Source organism: Artemia sp. Qi Xiang Cuo, chromosome 5 (assembly GCF_049724085.1).
Source record: "Artemia sp. Qi Xiang Cuo chromosome 5, ASM4972408v1, whole genome shotgun sequence".
NCBI classification, from domain to species: domain Eukaryota; kingdom Metazoa; phylum Arthropoda; class Branchiopoda; order Anostraca; family Artemiidae; genus Artemia; species Artemia sp. Qi Xiang Cuo.
Window position 1 is genome coordinate 83,816,092 of NC_142798.1, and position 22,007 is coordinate 83,838,098.

Here is a 22,007-nt window from a genome sequence, read left to right on the forward strand (position 1 = left end):
AAGTTATGCATCGTTTTCACAAAAAACCTTAAGATCAGTGCTTCCACGTTCCCGGAATTTTGTGGGTTTTCTATGAATTTCCCAAAAAGAAAATCGGGTTCAACAAAATCTCTCCAAAAGTTAACCTTCGTAAATATATGACGATAGACATGAAATATAAATCATTAATAATAGCTGATGAGAATTTCCGGGCTTGTTTCGGAAAAATCAATTTTCTTTTGGGAAATGTGGGAAGATTTCGAAAAATTCTGAGATAGAAGAAGCATTACTTAGAACACTGTTGACACCAAATAACATTATTTTGAATAATGTCCATATGTCTTTTTTTTGTGGGCAGGATACACATTATAAATCCAATATAACCATTCTATACAGTTCATTTATTATATGTATCAATTATTTTATTTGTTTATTAAAAGAAGGTTTCTTTTAGCCAAGAGCACGTCGCAAATATTAGTTTTATTTTGGTTTTTATTATTCAGTTTACAGTTTACTATATTTTGATACAAGATGTATTTTGATCGTCCTAGGCAAGTGGTTAGCCAACTAGATTTGAAATCTTTAGTTCGTGAGGATAGGGGTTCGAGTCCTGGTGTCGCTGGTTATTTGGTTTGGAAGGGGGGTCAGGGGCGTGACTGTAAGCTCAGCCAGAGCCGACCCAGCTCTAGATGGGCTCCTGGACCAATTTAGGGAGGGTAAACAGGAAAGGTGTGCGAAAGCACAGGATAACTGGCCCCCAACACCCCACTGCACTTCCTGGCTGAAGGGCGATGATATGGAGATCAGCACCGCTGAGTAGGGACTGTAAATTCTAATCCGCTAAAGTTTGAATTTTGTCTCTATTCTTTAAGAACGATTCCTCAAACACTATGTTCTTTCAATTAGAACAATAAGAAGCTTTTTTTAAATTACTAATTAACTTTAGCGTAAAAAGTGAGGTGTTGAGGAAGAGCAACCCCCCTCATATACGTAATCATTTTTGTTTGTTTTAAGTTTTAATGTTTGCTCCATACTTTCAGTTGAAAGAACTGTTTTGTTTTTATTTATTTAATTGTATGCAGAAAACGTGTATTCACAATAAAATATATAAATCAAGCTGTTAAATTTCAGGAGTTTATTTGTAATTTTAGTTTCACTAGACATAGAAAGTTATATTTAAAAAAAGGGCTCCCAATTACGCCCATTTGAATAAGATATCTCCTTCCTAATGGTGAGCACCTTTGCTAGTCTTTGTGGCCCAACAACTGGTGTGTCTATCACGTTTCCTGTTTTCAATTGACCAGGAATTAATATATATTTTTTAATTTTGCGGTTCCAACTCACATTTTTGAGGATTTTAAAACGAAGTTGAGGATAGCCTTTTTTTAATCTTTCATTTTATCTATTTCTTCCTATTCCAATCCAAAAATGGCGCCGGCGTCGTTGTGAAAGCTCCTTCTAGTTTTCTCAAAAACTCGCCATAAGAAGGGCTCAACCAACAAAATATCCACAATATGGTTCTTCTTCTTTCTTCTTCATCCTGTTTGATTAATTGGAGACGCTAATGCATAATCTTCCTAAACAGTATTTTCTATACAGCTAAGGATTGATAATGAAACTCTCTGATTGGAATACCTTAGCTAAATTCCCAAAAATTTCAGTTAATTGAACTTCGGCGGTGGCTCTAGCTAGCTCCAAAATTTAATTTAAAACCTTTTTTGGTTTAAACTAATTTAGGAGTTGCAATTTTTAATTGCTCTCAATTAAGCTTACGTCAATGAGATCAGGACTCCTTTATCAATCGCACAAGTTCCGATATCAAGAACAACTGACGAAATTTCTCCAGCAAGAATTACCGTCAGCTGGTGTTTGCCAAATAAAATTGCTGCCGTATTCTGTCAGTTGGTATGTCCTGTGTTGCCTTGCTTTTTTCTTCTTATGACGAGTTGACGGAACCTGAGCTACTAGTTCGTTGTCATTTTTGAATTGGAATACCACTAACTAGACGAATGGAAACAAAGGCAGGTCAAAATGACCAATTCCCTTATCTATATGATTAGGGTAAATAATTGTTTCCGATTTTGAGATATCGGTGGATAACCCGAGAAGAGTCCATCTAAAGTGCCCAAGTTTATTCCATTTCTATAGGAAGTCCTTTGGATAATTTTTGGATCAAATTATTCTGAAATTTCTACCTACCCCTTGTTTTGCACGATTGTGTGTATGTTCAATTTGGGCACAAAGAAAAAAAAAGGGGGGGGGGTATTTGTAGCATGAGATAAAAGTTTAACCCTACTATTTGCAATATCCAAAAAAATGAAACGGAACTCCATTAATTAAAGAAACTGAAGGCAATGTATTTATAATGACTCATCATAGTGTCGATAGGATTAGGTGGGGACTTTCCCCATTTTGTGCCGGTTGTGTCTCAACCAGGAAAGGTTAATCTACACGGTTTTCATTCTAAAGTTTACCTCGTGCCCCCGCCCCCCCCCCCTGTTACTGTTATGCTAATGCCTGGGCACACAAGGGGCGAGGAAAGTAATTCTTTGAAGCACAGAGTGAAAGTTCTTCTTAGTAATTATAATGCTCAACAAGTTCAAAAAAGAAATTGCACCAGTAATTTATTGGAGAGTAAGTTTAACACGTTGAAGAATAATTTTTTTAAGCCATGACCTATTCAAAGTTATTGAAAAAAAACCGGACATAGCCTCAGAAGGGAAGGGGGGACTGCCACTGGTAAATTTTGTGAATGAAGTTTAGTGTAGCTTAGGCCCACTAGTTTAGAAACAGAATAGCGTCACCATAAGTGCTTGACTTGTTTGACTTATTGCTTGCTCCTGCTGGTGTTCCAGCTTTGAGAGAGAAGCACTCGTCACCTCCAGTCCAGATGGTTCTGAGCTAGTATGATAGCGTCGTTTGGGATCAATGAGACCGATCAAACCGATCAATGAGACGAAGTGACCAATGCTGTCCTTCCATCTGAACAAGGCCTTCCACGTGGTGCTTCCAGCTGTGTGGCAAACTAAAGGCAATTTTAGCTGCGGGATAGGTGGCCGAACACCGGAGTAGGGTGTCTGGTTGGTAAGTGGCAGCGGTTGGGTATTAGAGACGAAGTCATACCACTTAATCCCTTCGATTCGTCTAAAAAACTTAGTTTAGTCCACGTCTATAGCGTTTCGGACCGAAACGGCAACAGGCCAGGTCTCAGCACCGTAGAGAAGAACTTGGTTTACAGTTGTATTGCAAATGCGCATTTTGTTCTTCGGGTGGTGATGGGCTTCGACCAGACGGAGGGACAGAGTCGGGCCATGATTGAGGTGACTTTGGCGATACCGGACTGAGTTTCAGATTCGATAGATCCGCTGTCCGTGATGATGGAGCCAAAATACGTAAACGTTTCACAACTTCAACGGCATGTCCTAATATGCTGAATGCAGGTGAGTTCGAGGTTGCGCCTGCCAGATCGATGATTATTATCTTGGCCTTTTGCAGCTGATTTTCAGGTCACTTTAGATATTTCTTCCGACAGTGCGGTAATGGCTTCTTCAAGTTCAGCTGCAGATGTGGTTATTAAAGCGATATCATCCGCGAAGTCGCAATCACTTAGAATTTCGTTGCAAACTGCAGTCCAAAGTGGAGATGGTTTGTGGTTTAGTCCATAACGTAATTGATGACGGCGTTGAAAAGTTCGGTGGCGGCAGCAAGTCCTTGCCTCACACCGGCATTTGCTTTGAATACTAGGCTACGACGACAGTTTGTCTGGACGGAGCTTTATAGTATCTGTATGGAGGGCCGTGAACAGACGGCAATACTTGTCAGGGAGCCTTTTTGTTCAAGTATCAACTAGAGACAATTACGGTCAGCCGAACAAAAGGCTGCTTTGAAGTCGACAAAGGCAATATGTGTAGTACTTTGGAACTCGTGGGCTTTTTCTACAACCTGACGGATGTTGAAGGTCTGCCTGGTCGTGGACCTGTTAGGCATGAAACCCGGTTACTGAATCTGGCGGCATTTGCGGAGGAATTTGGTGCTTCTGTCCAGTAGAGTCATGGTAAACAATTTACCGGGGACTGATAGAAGGGTAATTCCTCTATAAATCCTTCTATCCGTTCTTGCAGTATTATCTTCGTCGTCCAGACAAGGGAGATAAGTATGTGCATCCAAAGAAGCATTGCTGGTCCTCCGAATTTCAGCAGTTTGACGGTGATACCACAGATTCCGGGCGCCTTATTGTTTTTCATTCTCCGCAGAGCTTTCTGTATCTCTTCCACTGAAAGTGGATCAGGTTCTGGATGATTCTCGCGTATGGTTTGCTCAGTGGATGACAGGAGATAAGGATCAACATTCACTCTGTCAGCGTTCAGCAGCTTTGAAAAGTCTTACTTCCATCTTTCTAGTTGTGCACTTTCTTCTTCATCATTTTACCAGATTCCGATCTGACTGCTCCTATTTTTGGAGGGTTCCCTTCGCTCAGGTCTCTGACATGCTTGAACAGGGACATAACGTTGCTTTTGCGAGCAGCTTTGCGATCAGGCTCTGGCTGACTCTCGCGTATAGTTTGCTTAGCGGACGTTAGCAGATATGATCAACATTCACTCTGTCAGCATTCAGCAGCTTTGCAAAGTGTTACTTCCATCTTTCTAGTTGTGGACTTTCATCTTCAATCATTTTGCCATATTCCGATCTGACTGCTCATATTTTTGGTGGTTTCCATTTCCTCAGGTCTCTGACATGCTTGAACAGGGACATAACTTCACCTTTGCGAGCAGCTTTTTTTTTATCTAATCGGCCTTTTTATAAAAAAAAATGTTGCCTATCACGGTGAATAAGTTTGTTCCTGATCCCGTTTAGCCGTCTGTATGTGGCAATATCACCAGCCAGCCGAGCTTTCCTGCGCTGTTCAATGATCTGCAAGACTTCGTGTGACAGCCACGGCTTCTTGGAGTGCATCTTGCGCCCAATGGTATCGCAGTAACTTCTACTGTGTCGGTCTTATAAGCTTGCCAGAGAGTATCTGGGTCGTCGAAGATATTCAGGAAATCAAACCTATTTTGGATTTCAACCAAGTACTTTTGCCGGATTCCGTCCGAATTGAGTTTCTGAACGTCTAACTTCGGCTGGCTGAGCTTTTAGTCTGAGACGGAAGTTGGCGGCTACCAATCTGTGGTAGGTGTTTCCGAGTTCGGCGGAACGGTATGTTCGACAATTTGAGACTGACGATCACCATCTCTGGTTGACTATGATGTAGTCGATCATCTTGCGGGTGCGCCCGTCATTGCTATACCATGTTGGCTTATATACATCTTTTCTGTGAAATTGTGTTTTAGCAATGACCAGTTCATACATGTTGCACAGCTGAAATAATCGTGTTCCGTTATCTTTGAGGCTGTCCGGGGTGATAGGGCCAATTATAGACTAGAAAGCTATGTAAGGCTTAGATACTGTAGCGTTGAAGTCGCTCACCAGGACGGGTACATCGTGAGGAATACAGATACAGATATTTTATTTATGAAATATACATAATGCTACAAAATACACCTGCACACATGCCTGGTGTCATAATTGAGCGCATTCAAAATTAAAACAAGTTATTAAACACCTTTAACAAATTAAATGAAAAAAAAAAAAAAAAAAACGAGCCTCTTGGATAACTGCCCAAATACAAACAAACTACCATTATGCAAAACTACTGGTAATCAGCGCACTCTAATATCCAGGGGAATAGAATTCCACACCTTTGGACCAATATGTCTCAAACTAAAGCCTGTTCTAGTTGTTCGCCCCAAACTCCTGCGAGAAATTAAACCTGACTGATGTCGGATATGAATGACGCTGCGAGTTAAGAGGAAAAATTCCATGGAAACCTGATGCTAACTGACCAAAAACGTAATTGTGACATATCTGGGATATTACAATGAAATGAAGTTGATGTAAAGAAAAAATTCCAGCTGGTCCAAAAAGATGAGTAACAGAAGACCTATTATCAGTCTGAAAAAGTTTCCTTATCGCTTTATTTTGTAAAACTTGTAGGGGTTTATAGACCGAAGAAAAAGTTTAAGCCCACTCAGAAACACAACATAGAAAAAAATGTTGGACCAGAGAAAAGTAAATTGATTTAAGCATATTTTCCAGAAAAACATGGTGGAGACGGCACATAATCCCAACATTTCTAGAAACTTTTAACGATAGAGTTTTAACATGTTCATGGAACGACAAATTTTTATCTATAATTATCCCAAGATATCTAATCTATTGTACCCGTTTCAATTCCTTATTATTTAAATAAAGAGAAAAAGCGTCAGAATTGACTGAACCAACTCGTGAAAATAGCATATACTGAAATTTCCTTTCATTTAACCGAAGAAGGTTTCGACAATACCACTCTAAAGTAGTTGATAGAGTACTTTGGATGTTTGGGAAAAGCTGTGTTAAATCTAAATGGGAAGAAAAAATCACAACATCATCCGCAAACATAATAATTTTGCAGATGGAAGAAACTCAGGCAAATCATTAATAAAAAGAAGAAATAGGGTAGGACCCAAAACAGAGCCCTGAGGAACCCCACAATTTACGGAAAATGACTTAGATCGGATTCCATTTTTACAATCATGGGATTCAATTTTTTTTCAGCAAGGTAAGATGCAAAAAAAATTAAATATTTTGAAGAAAATCTATTTTTTTTAGTTTATTTACTAAAAAACAGTGATCAACCGAGTCGAACGCCTTGGCCACATCCAAGAATATAGCCAAGGCGTTCTGACCAGTATCAAGCGCATTATTTATTTCAATTAAAAGCTGATGTATTGCTAGTTCTGCTGATTTTCCTTTAATGAAGCCATACTGCGAGGGATGCAATATTTTATTATTACATAAATAATTTTGAAGTGCTTTATGAGCAATTTTTCCCAAATTTTACTAAAAACAGATAACAGTAAAATTCCTCTATAGTTTGAAGGATCCGTAGAAGCACCACCTTTATACAAAGCTAATACATGGGCATTTTTTAAAAGATCAGGAAAAACTCCATTTAGTAGAGACAAATTAAAAATATGTGCCAACAATTGGGCTATATTAGGAGCTATTTGTTTCACGATTTGTGTAGAGAACCGAAAATTATCCAATGAAAAACTTTGCCCTAGTTTCATTATATGTTTTTTAACTTCCTGGGGTGTAATTTCAGAAAAATCAAATGAGTTTGGTGCTTCATCGTCAACAACAAAATCAGTCGACCGACTCTCTTGCCTATTTGTACTCGATACAATCCTAGACCCGATAGTAGTGAAATTCTTGTCAAAAATATACAAAATTTCTTTTGGATCCGTCACTTTTGAACCATCAAGTTCAAGACAATTAACTCCAGACTTCGAACGATCATTGGGGCGGATTTTATCATTGATTAGCTGCCATGTCTTTTTAATATTTGACTTATACTGTAAAAATTTATCGGAAAAATATTTTCTTTTAGCATATCTTATAATATAATTCAGTTTATTTCGATAAGTTCTATACTCCTCATAAAATACATCAGATTGGGCAGCCAGATACTGTCGATGTTTTTTCCTTTTCATCTTAAGTGACGTCAAAATAACATCCGTAATACACGGGTCAAATTTTTTTGAAAACTCCGCCCAAAAATCTTGTCGATGTTGCTCGATTTCGGAGTTGCATCATATCCTGGATAAATTTCGAAAAAGCATCATTAACATCATTTGGATAAAAAATGGAGGTTCAGTTATTATTATCAATCAACTCACGCGAAAGCTGAAAATCAATCAATTTTCTCTGTCTGTAAGAATTTTTATTTCCATTTTTTTTAAATACAGGTTGAGATATACTTTGGGCTAAATCAAAAACAACACTAACTGGAAAATTATCAGACATGTCACATGTACTAACAGAAGACTTTATCGCTTTAAAAGATACACCAGAAAAGAAAATGTTATCCTGCAAGGCTGCAGTAGTCTTTGTTACTCTCGTAGGTAGCGAAATACTTGGAAAAAGGCCTGAACACAGCATAATGTTCAGAAACTCTTTATGAAAAACCACATCTAAATTCAACAATTCAAAATTTAAATCACCTGAAATTATTAATGGTTTTTTACATCCACCAAGTTTTACAACTAGGGGCTCAAAAATCTCAAAAAAACTCTTCGGGGTTACTTGACGGAGGTCTATATACTGATCCAAAAACAAAAGGTTCGCAGCCAATGGGACATAATTCAACAAATAGAGTCTCACATAAACCTTCTTCCCAAACTGAAAAATCATCAAGTATATTAACAGACCAATCCTGTCGGACATAAATTAATTGAACACCTTTCGCGCTCTCGGACCTACACCTTGAATCAGATTTCATACACGAAAGGGACAGCATAGACATTGGAGACTTTTGCGACAAACAAGTTTCACATACAGCTACAATATCTTTAGGACTAGAATTTATTAAAAACTTAAGTTCACTATACGCACTCTGCAATCCTTGCGCATTAACATGCAATACCCTTATCAGGAATTCACATTGCTTAACTTCATTAGTTAAAGGGGCATCCGAAAAATCACAATCCGTTAGATTTCTGACATACTGTACATCTTTATCACTCCCAGTCGAATGATTAAGTATCGCATCTAAGTTTAAACGGGATTCCAAAAACGACTGAAATATATCCATACCACAAATAAACAAAGGAAAACTAAATCAAACTCAAATTATTCACAGTGAAGGTTCATTAGCCAGATTGAGGATCTAAGCCACATCTGTTATTGTTTTGCATGGTATAATTTGCGAGCCATTTTTCACAAAAATGATGCCTCTCATCGTCCACACATTCTTATTTTCAAATCTGTTGCGAGCAAGCTTGAAAACCTCCTGCCTTTCCCTAGTTAACACTTCAATAACAAAGACTTGGGAACCGTTCAGTATTTTTTTTTTATTTCGAAGTATTTCGACTGCTGCAACTTCTGAGATCAATGTAAGTTCGATAGGGGCTAGAGCTTGATCATTAGCTCTTAGACGTTTAGCCCCTTTAATGATCGATTTTTCAAGGTAAAGTCCACTTTGCAAATTTAAACGATCAAGAACTTTCTCACCTACTGCCGGGAGATCACGGGAAGTTGTTTCGACACCAGGAACAATGACTTTATTTGGAAGGGCAGACTGACCTAAGTTGTCCCAACTTCGACTTAAGTTTTTCAAGCTTGGACTCATTTTGAACAAGTTTTGCTCGTAAATCCTTGAGCGACTTTTCAACCTGCTCAAACTTCGACTGAAACTGCATCTCAATTGCTTTATAAACCGCTTGCGTAATCGTGTCTAAAAACTTTTTAAACTGCGACGGAGATATATCTAACTTGGAAAACTCTTCGTCCACTTTATTCCGGATCTTGTCTTCTACAACGCCTCGTAATTCCTCCAGATCAGTCTGTAGAGATAGCGCGGAATCAGATAAGTCGGCCGGCAGTCCATCCGAATCTTCGATACAAAGCTTAATCGCTTTTTGTACATTTTTTCTCCCATCTTTTACCGCTTCAGAATACTTTATTGAGTAGCGCTAAATATTATCAGACATCACAATCTTGGTTTCGTCCGTTCCATAACAGCAAACTTCATAATTGAATCGACCGTCACAAACAGTAATCACTCTTAATTTGGCATGGCCAAAGTTTGTAACATTTGAACTGCGCAAATACGCGATCACCTGCTTGCATAGCTGGAAGGAAAATTCACTCCGAAATCCACTCTTAAATAGCTTGTAATGATATCCGATTATAAATAAAAACTTGCCATACAGGTTTGTTAATATTCCAGCTAATCTTGCAATAATATCCTGTTCATAAAATAAAACTTGTCATACAGGTTTGTTATATAGTTCAATTGTTTATCATCTGGAGAAACATTGGCTGGTGCGTAGCACGCGACGATGGTCATCTTTCCGTGCTTGTGGGTAAAACGTGCAGTTAGTCTATCTGAGACTGGGCTATGGCATATAAAGCATTTCATTACCTTCTTGTTTAGCAACAGGCCTGCGCCACTACTTCTACGAGAAGTTTGGCCTGATCATATTAACCTGTGCTGGAGATTTCTACATCACCTGATCTGGTCAAATTGGTTTCTCTTATCCCAAGAGTATCAATTCCCCATGTCAACATCTCGAGCCTAAAAAGGTCTTTGGATCCGGGTTTATTCATTTCAGGTGGCTATTCTAAGCCCACCTTGGTCAACAAGGTTCAAAAGATGTCCGTGGACGTGCCGAGGTCATATGGAGTTAAAATCAGTAGGATCCGAGGATGGAGTGACATTTCTTTTCGTTGCAATTATTTTCCGGAAGAGGGTTGTAAGCCCTACCGTCCCTAGGACTGGGTTCTGATTGACACCAGGGAAACCCTGGGCACTGAGATACCCGGAGGTGGGCTCCACCCGCATCCACGAGGTTGGGGCGGCCCTTTTTGGAGCGATTAGTTAGGGGTTAGACCCCGTATCCAGTGGCACATGGTCAGTAAACACAGTTTTTATCTTTCCGAACGATCTCCGTCAACACCAAAAGCTAAGTGATCTCAATCTACTTTTTGTGGAGGGTAAAGAAGATGCAAAATTGCCAAAGAAATCAAATTATCTTCAACAGGGCGATACAAAAAAAAGGTGTGCGTATAACTGAACCCCACTTAACTGAGCCCCTGTGCAACTGAACCCCATTTAACTGAAGATCCGTGCAACTGAACCCTCATGCAACTGAACCCTCGTGCAACAGAACCCTCGTGTAACTGAACCCTCGAATAAGTGAACCCTTGTATAACTCAACTCCCGGACTTTCAGTATTCTACGAATTTGAGGCAATATCAAGAAGTAAAACATAAGTTAGAATCTTTACATGTTCAACCATATTGGAGTTGTTTGTTTTTTAAATTCAAAATATAAATGCCTGTCAAGATCATTCATAAAAAAGCTTTGTTCTATTGTCGCAAAAAAAGAAAAGAAAGAAAATCAGATTCACAAACCAATAGAGCAGATTTATTTCTCTTTTTTCAGATGAACCAGACCTTTTCTGAACGTTGAGTAATAAAAATCTGTGTTGAAAATCTTTGAACTTTGTGAATTTAGATAGAAAATTTTGTTCAGATGTCTTTGAGGAGATTGCACCTAAAAAGGACATGGAGGTGGACAAGTTGTACTCCAGCCTTTGTCAACATGCCCTGAAAGTTTAAATTTAATACTCTTAGCTGTTCTTGACATATTGCAGATACGTCTTCTTGTAAAACTGCATGTACATAGTATTTTTTGATTTAGTTGAAGATTCCCCTAAACATTCCCTGAACGATGTGACAGCTGATACCATCAACAGTTCTTTAGATGTTGGTGGTATTTCCTTTTCATAACCAATAAAGGAAAAAGTGTTTTGTTTTTTTAAATTGTGTTTGGCATTCTCGACTCGGAAATCGGACGTAAATCGGAGCTACACGGGGGTTCAGTTGCACGAGGGGTCAGTGATACAAGGCTGCAGCTGCACAGGGGGTTCAGTTACACGGGGACACAGTTGGACGGGGGTTCAGTTACACAGGGATTCAGTTACAGGGGTTGAAAATACGAATGCGACGATTAATTATATGCAAAGCGAAACCACGTGGCAATTAGTCATAAATATATACAAAAATATGTTTATAGGGCAATCAATTATGGATTATCCAATCATTGACCAAAGGAGTACGACAGCTAAAAGTTGAAATCACTCCAGTGGTCAATCTACTTATGTCAATTGAAAAGAACACTCAAGGAAATTTTGATTTACCTGGCTGGGAATCTATTCACTTGTTCTTATGTTTGCATGCTTCTTAGAATAAGTTGTAGCAATATAAGGTACCATCCACAAAAAACACAACTGGAGATCGCTCGGTCTTGCGTTATTTGGTAGTTGTTGGTCGCATCATGCATCTTCGTCTGTATCAGCGGTAGATTTTCAACCCTTTAAATTTTTTTGAGGGGAAATTATTTTATGCTTTATGATTTATTTTAGTAAGTGTACATATCGAAAAAAAAGAATACAACGCCGCGTATAAGAGAATCCTCTGTACTAAAATTATAAGAAATTGTAAACAGAATAATAAAAAAAAAAACGTTAATTTGGGAGATCGTGTTTTGGGAGATCTCGCAGTAAGATATCCCAAAATACGGTTTTAAATTTTTAAAGAAATCTAAATGTTTTTATTTGCATACTTTTTCTTAAATTCCTTGCAATTTATATCGAAATATCTTCATCACCATTAAATTCGCTTCAAAATAACTCGAATATATATTATAAGCTATCTTTTAGATGTCTAATTTTATCTGATATAAGCACAAGCAATTTAATTGACTGAAAATATGAACTCAAAAGAGTTGATTTTTACAATAGTTTTTCTAATCTCTTCCAAAAGGGAAGCGGAGGGGGATGGGGAGAGGGTAATACGTTCGCAAAAAAACTCGAAATTTGGGAAAAAGTCTGCGACGGTATAAGGATAATATAACCAAGGCTTTAAATTCTAATAGGGCTCTTTGTTCTTTTCATTGTGCTCTAAGGAGCCATGTTTTTGAAAACCCAAATAGTGTAATACTTTTTGAAAACACCTCCCTCATGAATAATGATTTGAATATTCAAAAAGTTGTTCGTGGGGCAGTAGAAACTAAACTTGATTTAAATGATAATAGTTTTTTAAATAGAGATATGAGGGAGTATTCACTCAACGCATTTACGTGCAAATTTAATTAAAAATGATTTAAGTTTGGTTCAATCCCACTTTCTAGGGCTACAATGAGAGAAAGGTTGAGATGGCTAGGGCACGCTCTGCGAGTGAAGGATGACAGATTGTCAAATTTTGTCCTTATCGACCAACTGTCTAGGGCTAAACGAAAAGCAGGCCGTCCTCGGTTGGCTGTGGAGGTCGTAAGGAAATATTTAATGCAAATGGGAATTTCTTGGGAAGGTGTAAAGAGGGAGGCTGTGAGTAGATTGGGCTAGAGAAGGAGCGTGTCTAGCTGTGTTAGCCTTAGGCTACTTGGTGCTGTGGTGAGTTATTATTAGTAGCAGTAGTATTGCAAAACTAATAGTGAATACCAATGAATCTGCATCAAGAAGACCTTTCAGACTAGCTACCAAAAAAGCAAGAATCGCATTAAAAGCTCTTGATTTGTTATCTAATGAATTGCCTCGTTTCGTATTTTTTCAGTTCTCGTTGAACTTTCTTGAATTAATGATTCTAGGACTGTTTTAATCTTCAATTTTAAGGGCTACGTATTTTATTCTAAGTCTTATTTTATATTGATCTGTGCTTTGCTGATGAGGCTCTTAAATATAGAGCCGAAATGTTCATTCAGAAAAATTTTCAGTCATAGAATAATTCTTCATTGTTTTACCTTTCGTTGTTTGTATTTAGAAAGGTGCTGAGGCCTTGGTCGCTATTTAAACTTTGGTAATAATTTAATTATTTTACTTTTTACAGTAAAAAACGTCAAGGCTACGAGCAGATTGTCGTTCCGTCGGGTATTCCAGATTTAGACATTCAGGCTGATCAGCTTACAGAAGAGAACGATGATTTTTCATCAAGAAGCCGATATCACCAATCATCAACTGTGAAAGGAAAGAGTTTTGATTTAGCAGATAGTCAAGAAGTTGCTCTGGTTCCCTAATTTTGTTGCGAAGTGGATTTGTAAATATTTTATCAGAGTATGCTAAAGCTAGGCTTTGACAGAAATCGAATTTTGTTTCAGACATTCCTCTGATGAAAGATAAATGTCGAGAGATTATTCGGGTCGCTCCTGTTTCCGACCAGAATGGAAAACTTCGTTTTTCCTGCCGGCAAAAATTCATTTAAAATAAAGAAAGGGCTGTTCGCAGGAGTATTATTGAATGCAAAATATATATAGAATGTACTACTAGGGTTTTTTTTGTTTTTTTTTAATACAACTTTCATAAAGAGATTCAAAGGAGTTCCACTTTCAAAATGACATAACAGAATCCTCGGAGCTATGCCATCTGGTCGTATTCGATTTACAAAATTTTGCCATCATCTGGCAGTACTTTGGCTGCTAGATATCGGATCGCTGCAATGAAAGAGATGTCTGCACGTGAGTGAATGTTTGATTTCGCTTCTCTTTCCGACGAGAGTTGAAAAATTCGTCTTCTGTCAGAACTTAATTTAGCTGGAATCACATCAATTCGACCCTGTGTCGCAGGGTGTAGCAGGGGTGACCAAACTTGCTTTTTTAGGATTCGCATAAAATAATAGTACTGTATTTAGGGATCTGAAATATCTTAAATCTGCTCTTTAATGTTTGTATTTATCTTTTTGTGTTGACCGTTAATTAATTAATGTTGATGGCAAAGGAAAGAAGGGCTCGGTCAACTGTTGTCCAAGAATCTGAAACCTAAAAGCTGGAGTAAAAACTATGGAAAAGTGGTAAAAGGAGAAAGAGAAAAAGGGAACAGGGAAGAGGAAAACGTGGAAAGAGGAAACTAGTTTCTATTTTGAATAAAAGCAATTAACACAGGGAAACCCTATACAGCTTAATGTTTAAAACACGGTCAGTCAGACGGTACCCAATAGAATCAGCTGACAATTCCTCTGGAAAACATCTAGCAAAGCCCTAGCTATTTTATAATCCATAGTTTAAAACAAATTTAAGTTTAACCTTCCCAAGAGAGAGAAAGTTAATTTAGTGTTATTTACTAGATTTCGAAGTAAAGTCAGGTTTCATAGGCTTTAAAATAAACTGCCGTAAAAAAAACACAAAAAAAAAAAAAAAAATATTTGCCTACTCTTAGGTAAAGGGTGGATCTTAATTTTAACTAGGAATTTTCTATTCAAAGGGATTTTTTGATGTTAACGGTCTAAAACAGCTGAAGCATTCCTAAATAGCACCCTAACTAGTCATGCTCGTAGTTCATGACGTAGTTCGAGGAGTGGGGGATATTGAAAGAGTAAGGATCCAAGGGCTCCATTTTGGGCCCTCTTATAATACAAATTGAAAATCCCTGCTCACTATGATTTCAACAAGGCATAACATTTCCTCTTTGAAACTAAACTGTACCTGTGAAACCTCGGTTTTAAATTAGGCCTTTTGTATACCTTAAAGCCATTAACCTTCTGGCGACAAAGGTCAGGTTTTAAGTATTTCTAGCCGTCCAGGGTAACGCCTACTTACCTTTTTTTAATTTAAATTAATCCTTAGTTAAGGTGCAACATTTTGCTCTCTTATCAGCTCCCCCTAGTCTTTCTCCTAAAGAAAAGTCCCCCCCCCCTAGTCTTTGTTCTTGAGAAGTATGGTTTGGCAACCCCTGATCTGTAACAACGCTTCTAACATTATTGTTATTGTTATATTTTCTTTTTCAACGAATATACGTGTTATTTCTTGCAATTTAATCAGATGAAATATAATGATATACAAATTGTAAGTCATTATTTAAATTTTTATTTGGCTAAATTTATACAGAAAACATCGTTTCTATTTATGAATTGAGTGAGTTAGTGATTCAATGCGTATTTAGTTATTCAATGATACCCCTTGATTCAGTGATATTGTCTTCCAGGATGTACCGTGAGACTGAGTTTCTGGAGGTAACGAAATTGTTTTCTATAAAATAGATGAAAGCCTCTTTTTTACACACACAGAAAATAATTATTTGGTTGGAGAATCTTGTAAAAGCCCCCCTCCTCCTGAATGCTTGTCCTTCGTTACAACCCTGTGATTGTCTTTTTTCAACCGTCCGTTTTGTGCCAATTCCGTAGCATTTAAATTCCTACCTGGATATTTTTTTGACATAGTTAAAATAAAAGACAAGGCTGTGGGGCAGAGAGAAGGGGCCTTCCTGGTATCGGACCAAAATTTCGCGAATGATATCCTTTTTTATATTTTAATTAATGTTTGGATGCGATGGTCCCTGAAAAAAAAAGAAAGAAAAAAGGTAAGCTTGAATGAGTGACCAACTTCCTCAGAAATGATGCAAAATTTCAGGATCTTGTGGAACGAGTACAATAAAGGTATTTAGAGTTGGAACATTAAGGAAGGGGTTAGAAGTAAAGGAGTTCTTCAGTCAATCGAACGATCTTTTTAAGTCACATTAGTTTTAGCTTCAATATTGTTTCTAGAATAATTTTTATTTCTCAATATAGGATTCATTTAAGTCGTACGTGTGTCTTTTTATATTATCTTTAATTGTTCATCTTAAATACTAGTCGGCGTATGTATTAGATAGGGAAGCAACGAGGATGACAGTGGAATAGTTTCTACAACTAGTGTGAATATATAAAATTGACAATAGAATTATAGCCTTGTTGACTTTGAGAGTTGAAACTTTTCCAAGGAAAGACATAAACATATGCATAAGCTGTATACCAATATTGTTGACAACCTGTATCAGCATCAAGCTGCTACAGCTGCCAATACAGCTGCCAGTGCTCCATACTCTCTCCCCTCTATTTTTTATGGCCTCTTCACACCTTGGAGGACGTACTTATTCTCTTTAACCTGCTGGATGACGAAAAACACGACATTAAAATAAAATTTCATGTCAATAAGTTCATTCAAGAACTTATTTCACAAATCTCTATAAATAAATCCATGAATTTATGGATTTACTAAAGCAAACATGCCATCGGCTCTAATTTCGCGTTTGATTTTTTCCATCAGAAAGGGGTAGGGAGGCTACACCTTAAATATTGACGGTTATGAAAAAAATGCTGGGCTTTATTGCAAAATAGATATTTTCTATAGCAATATTTAGGCTGTTTGTTATTTGATGTGTGAGGAATATTTAAATGAAAAGCATGTTCTATGCAGTGTAGAATGACATACAAAAATAAAAATAAAAAAAAAAATCACGCGAAAGCTTTCATTCAACTCTGGTTCTAACGGATATCCAAAACCAATAAATACAATTAACACCTAATTATTTGTATACTATAATCAAGACATGCATAATGATAAGTGAAGAGTTTACTTGAAAACTGACCACCTATTAACTTGCCATTTTTTAATTTTCTCCATTTTGTAGAATTTGTGAATTTAGAATCTAAATGATTCGTTTAGCAATAGCTATCATATAGTCAAGCTTAAGACTTGACTCACTAAAATTATCTGCCGGTAGCCAGCATAGGGAGGGGCGATGCTTGCTGCCTCTAGACTTGATGGTCTTGAGCCAGTGTGAGGGGTCATCTAGGAGGACGTTTACCATGGTCAAAAATAGTCCAGTCTGTCTCGTTATCTAGACTGAGGTCTCCCCCGCGGGCTCTTCCCCCTTTGGGCTGGACGGTCGAAGTCGAGTATGATTTCGAAAGAGTTTCTGCGGAAATTCGGAACAAGTGATCAAACTACCAGAGGGTTCGAATAGCCAGTTGTCGGGAGAGCGGTAACTGACTATTCAGCAATAGGAGTCTGAGCTATTGACGTATGCATTAAGTAAAAGTCTGATGTGCACTGGACTTACGTATTGTTTACACTAATTGTTACGGTATTAGATTAAAAATTAAGTGTTTTCATGTAAAAAAGACAAACAATATTTTTTGTAAGATATGATAAATCTAGTTCATTTTAGCTTTATCCAAAACAAATTAGATCCACCTTAAGAAAAGTATATTCTATCAAGTAAACAAAACCCTAATTGGCCGTTCTTTTTTGATGACACCAAGAAAAAGTTTTTGTGCCTTTAGAACAGACAATCCTGTGGAATTTACGTTGAGGGTCTAGGACATAAAAAAAAAAAAAAAACAGAAAAACATAGTAATATTTGAATTTTTCCCTGTACTATGAAAGTAGAAACCTTGTACAAAGGAGAAAATTATCAAGAAACCAACGGAATTAAGGTAGTACAAAAAAAAAAAAAAAAAAAAAAAAAAAAAAAAAAAAAAAACGGAACAACATTGGGTTCTCTGAAATATCACTGAAAATTAATGTTAACGTAAATTAAAGTTTTTTATTTCTTGTCATATGTTCGTATATTTACGAATTTTAATTTCTGGAAGATTTCGGAGAACTCAATTTTCTTTCAGGGAAACCCCGAAAAATTCAAGTATAGTGGAATCACTTACCGGGATACCACACTGTTAGAACACAGATTAGAATAAGGCTTACTTGCTTACTAAAATTAGATATTTTTGTAATCTGCAAAATCAATCCAAGACTTTTTGTGTTTTCTAGTATCTGCTACGTCTTAAGTACTAATATTGTTTGACCTTTTGTTTTAGTTTTATATAAAACTTTTAATCAATAGTCAGTAATATAATATCAATGTAATACTTAGTCATTACATTGAAATTAGTGAAACTGAGTTTTCACTCCTTTTTCCCTTTTCGTTTTTTTTTTGTTAAGGGTCCACCTTGTATGTTTAGATATGTTTGCCGCCTTTATGTTTGGCAAGCTTGACGCCCTGAAGTACTAAAAGAAAATATTATACAAAAACACCTCGACGGCCATTCAAGTAAAATTTATTTTGGTAAGAGAGTCTCGACCTTTTAGACAGGAGGGTATATGTGCACAAAGAAAGATAATAAAAATGTCCCCCTTAAGAGCCCTTTTCCTTAAGGCCTTTAAATAAGGCAGAAAGCCGACGTCACGGGCCAAGAAGTAACCGGAGACTATTTAATTTTCTACCCTAAGATAATTATGATTCCAAAAAGTTTTATTATGCACATGTTTAACCAGGGACAAGTAACCCTGTGCCAGGAACAGATTTTTAATTCTGGGATCATCTTAATTCTAAGAAAGTGTAATATGTATGCCTATAGCAGTGGGGTCAAAGACTCACAAGGTGAGTCGATTTTTAATTTTGAGACAGTATCCATCGCTAAAGAATATGATAAACCTCTTTGGCAAAAGTTCGGGAAAGTCTTTGGCGAAAGTTTTTTTTCTGGCGAAATGCCCATATTCCTTGACTGCGAGTCTATTTGCTTGCCTGGGCGTATTTTGAAAAATCAGCGTTAGTTCAGTCTTTTCTAGACGCGAGTATAATTGCAAATCCTAATTTTGAAACTTCTAATTTGAATTTGGCAATACCTATCTGCAGAAGAAGAGGGGTGGGGGGGTTGGGGGTTGGAACGACTAAAACTTCTCAGTTTTGATGGCTTGTTGATTCGAAAATAAAATACGTTATAATCATTTATTTATGGGGTTTGTCTCAGACTGCATTGTTTTAAACGATAGAATTATTGATTTTTTCCAGTACTTATTTGTTATTTTTTCTCGTTTTTAAGTGGCATTACTTTTAGTGAAATGATAACATCCAGTGCAAAACTATTCAAAGTTATATGCCGCGTCGCTAGGCAAGGGTCCACCGGTGACTAGTTATTTTTAAACCCTAAAGTAATTATGATTCCAAACAATTTTGAAATGCATATATATTGAAAAAAGAGTTTGGGCGGGCGTGCCCTGTGTAGATTTAAATCCTGAAGTCATCCCAATTCTAAGGGAGTGTAATAATAGGGGAAGGAGGTTCGCAAACAGGGGAGGTTTTAATTTCGAGACAATTTTAATTCATAAGGAATATAATAGGTTTCTCGAGATGAAGTCTGTGTTTTTCTGACTAAATCCTGGAAATTCCTTGACCGCTAAATATTAATATTGACGCTTAAGCTCAGTCATTCTGCTACTATATTTTCTTTAATAATATAAATGAGCTTGATCTTAATTTTGATAACTTTAAATATTCGTATTTATGTGTATAACTTCATAATTGTGAAACAACCAAACGAAAAATCGGAGAAAATCGTGTCTTCAGTTATGTATAGACCTGAGAAGGGGCAATTTTTTTCTATGTCAATATACTTTAGGGGTTTCAAGAATGGGTAGTTTTAAATGCTATGATTTTTATTCTTTTTCCAATACTTGGTTGTTGCTGTTGTTCTGTTTTTTTTTCTCGCGTAATTAGCAGCTATCTCGCAATTTTCAGTGGTATTACTTTTAATCAAATAATGATGTTCAGTGCAATGCTATTCGAAGTTGTTTAATGAAGTTTTAAATTAGTTTTCTGAACAATTTAGTCGTCTAAAATCGAAACATGTTTCCTAAAAAACAAACTAAGAAAATTGTGTTTTTCCTTGCAGGGGCTGTTTTGATTATGGACAAGTAATTAATGTTATACTATTATAACTATAATATTATTTTCTTTTAATGCACAAGTCTCTTTTGTATTCTGTCGTAGTTTTTAGTGTATGGTGGGAGGGTAGGGTCTTTGTTCATCTTATTGCTTTCTGTTGTTCTTTCTTACTCAAAGTGCTTTCTTATGAGACTTAGATAATATTTCTGATCTCTGCCACTTACGTACTGATTACTGTTAATAAAAGGAAATCAAAATCTTTTTCGTGATTCTGTTTTTAAATTTATATAAAGCACGTAGATATGATTTTAGGGAGTCATTAGTAGATTTTAAAGGATCATTAAACGTCTCTACGAATTTGTGGTAGCCTGCCATACTTGGCAAAACAAATGAAAAATGGAGGCATCGCTGCTACATGCAAAAAAAATTATTTCCTTGTTTTCAAGAAGGGGCGGGGGGAAGGGAACCAAAATCTCCTCTTCAATGTTTTCGACCGCGGTGGTTCTAATTATCGAGAAGTTTCAAGCTTTTTTTCAGAGTTTTTGAAAAAATAGTCTTCGGAATGAGCTTTTATCATTATGATAAGCTTATATAATAGTTATCATTCCTTAATGATCTTTCAATTAAAAACTTTTCTCCCTAGTCAGTTTTTTTCCAGTGAAAAAAACATGTGAAAATAGTTTCAAGCTATTTTTTAGTTTCAAGTTCTCGAAAATTTTTCTTCGCAACAAACTTTTACCTAAGATAAGCCTATAATAATTATCATTTTGGAACGAACATTTGAATTGACTTTTTTGTTTTCACTAGATTTTTTTTTCAGTGAAAAAAAAACTTGAAAATCAAAATAAGTTCAAGCTGTTTTTTAAAGTTCTCGTAAATTTGTCTTCGCGACAAACTTTTACTATTAAGATAAACCTATATAATAGTTGTCATTCCTGAATTACCTTTAAATTGAAAATTTTTCCCACTTGACAGTTATTTTTCAACAAATTTTGAATTTTCGGTTACTATGTACTTTACATTGCTCATTACAGGATTGCAGTCACTGCTGCAACCAGGATTGTGGTTTAGTTGTTAATGAGCGGTTTTCGTACACCATAATGTTCCTCCGTCACCTAAACTAGAAATATAGTGCGAGCAACCGTCAATGTCTTGTGTCAAAAGCCGGAACTCAACGAAGTTGTGCATTCTCGCTGAAACAGAATCGGATAGTCAGCTACGAAACAGCCTCTTTTAACAATTGCAGACCTTTCTGCATGACTTTTCTTAAGCTTAGAAGAACTGGTTCTATAAATAGGAGTCAAGCTCCCTCAACTAAATGAGGTTTAAAATATGGAAAGTTAAGGCACATTTTGAATCCATTCTGATTTGAAAAGACGACTTCAAGGGGTTTCTTTTTATTGCGTACATCCATCGAAGGGGCATATAAGACGAGAGGATACGGTATCAATCAAAATTTTTGTAATTGTCTGTTGATTTTGAACAGTTGATGTGTAAAATATGCTATGATTGATAATTTTTATATGTCAAATAAAGGCAAAACTGTTAAACCTCGCAAGATCGTTTAGAATTGTTAAATATGTTCCTGAAACATAATTTAAACTAGCGAAATCTAAAAACTTGAAACGACGAATAGTATTCTCTCCCAAAGCATCGCTAACTGTTGCCACTACAATAAGACCTTAATTACTTGCAAGGAGAAGCTACAATTTTATAAGTCCAAAAGCTAGGGGTTATGTTACTACCTTGAAAACAAAGTGAAGCGGGAGGAGTAAATTGCTCAGATGGTCAGCAGTAAAGGGTATCAAAAGTGTTTGATACCTTAGATGCTGCAATTAGCCAGTGCAGACTTTGCGAAACTTAAAATTTATCCCTCTTTTCCCATCTAAGGGTATTTGCTCAGTATTTTTCCACAGGTAAGAGTAGGTTGGGTAAAAGAGGGGGATGTGTGTAAATTATTGAGGAGGACAG

General features: G+C 36.7%; 1 protein-coding gene across 2 annotated transcripts in view; it reads left to right on the plus strand.

Moving 5' to 3' along the window:
- Nucleotides 1–19,663, plus strand: part of LOC148952640 (solute carrier family 12 member 8) — a 213,786-nt gene extending 194,123 nt beyond the window's left edge. For both annotated transcript variants that reach the window (XM_089089999.1, XM_089090000.1), the window contains exon 12: nucleotides 13,450–19,663. In XM_089089999.1, the coding sequence (XP_088946125.1) occupies nucleotides 13,450–13,636 (187 nt within the window). In that variant the 3' untranslated portion in view covers nucleotides 13,637–19,663. The remainder of the gene's footprint in view (nucleotides 1–13,449) is intronic.
- The last annotated feature ends 2,344 nt before the right edge of the window (nucleotides 19,664–22,007 follow it).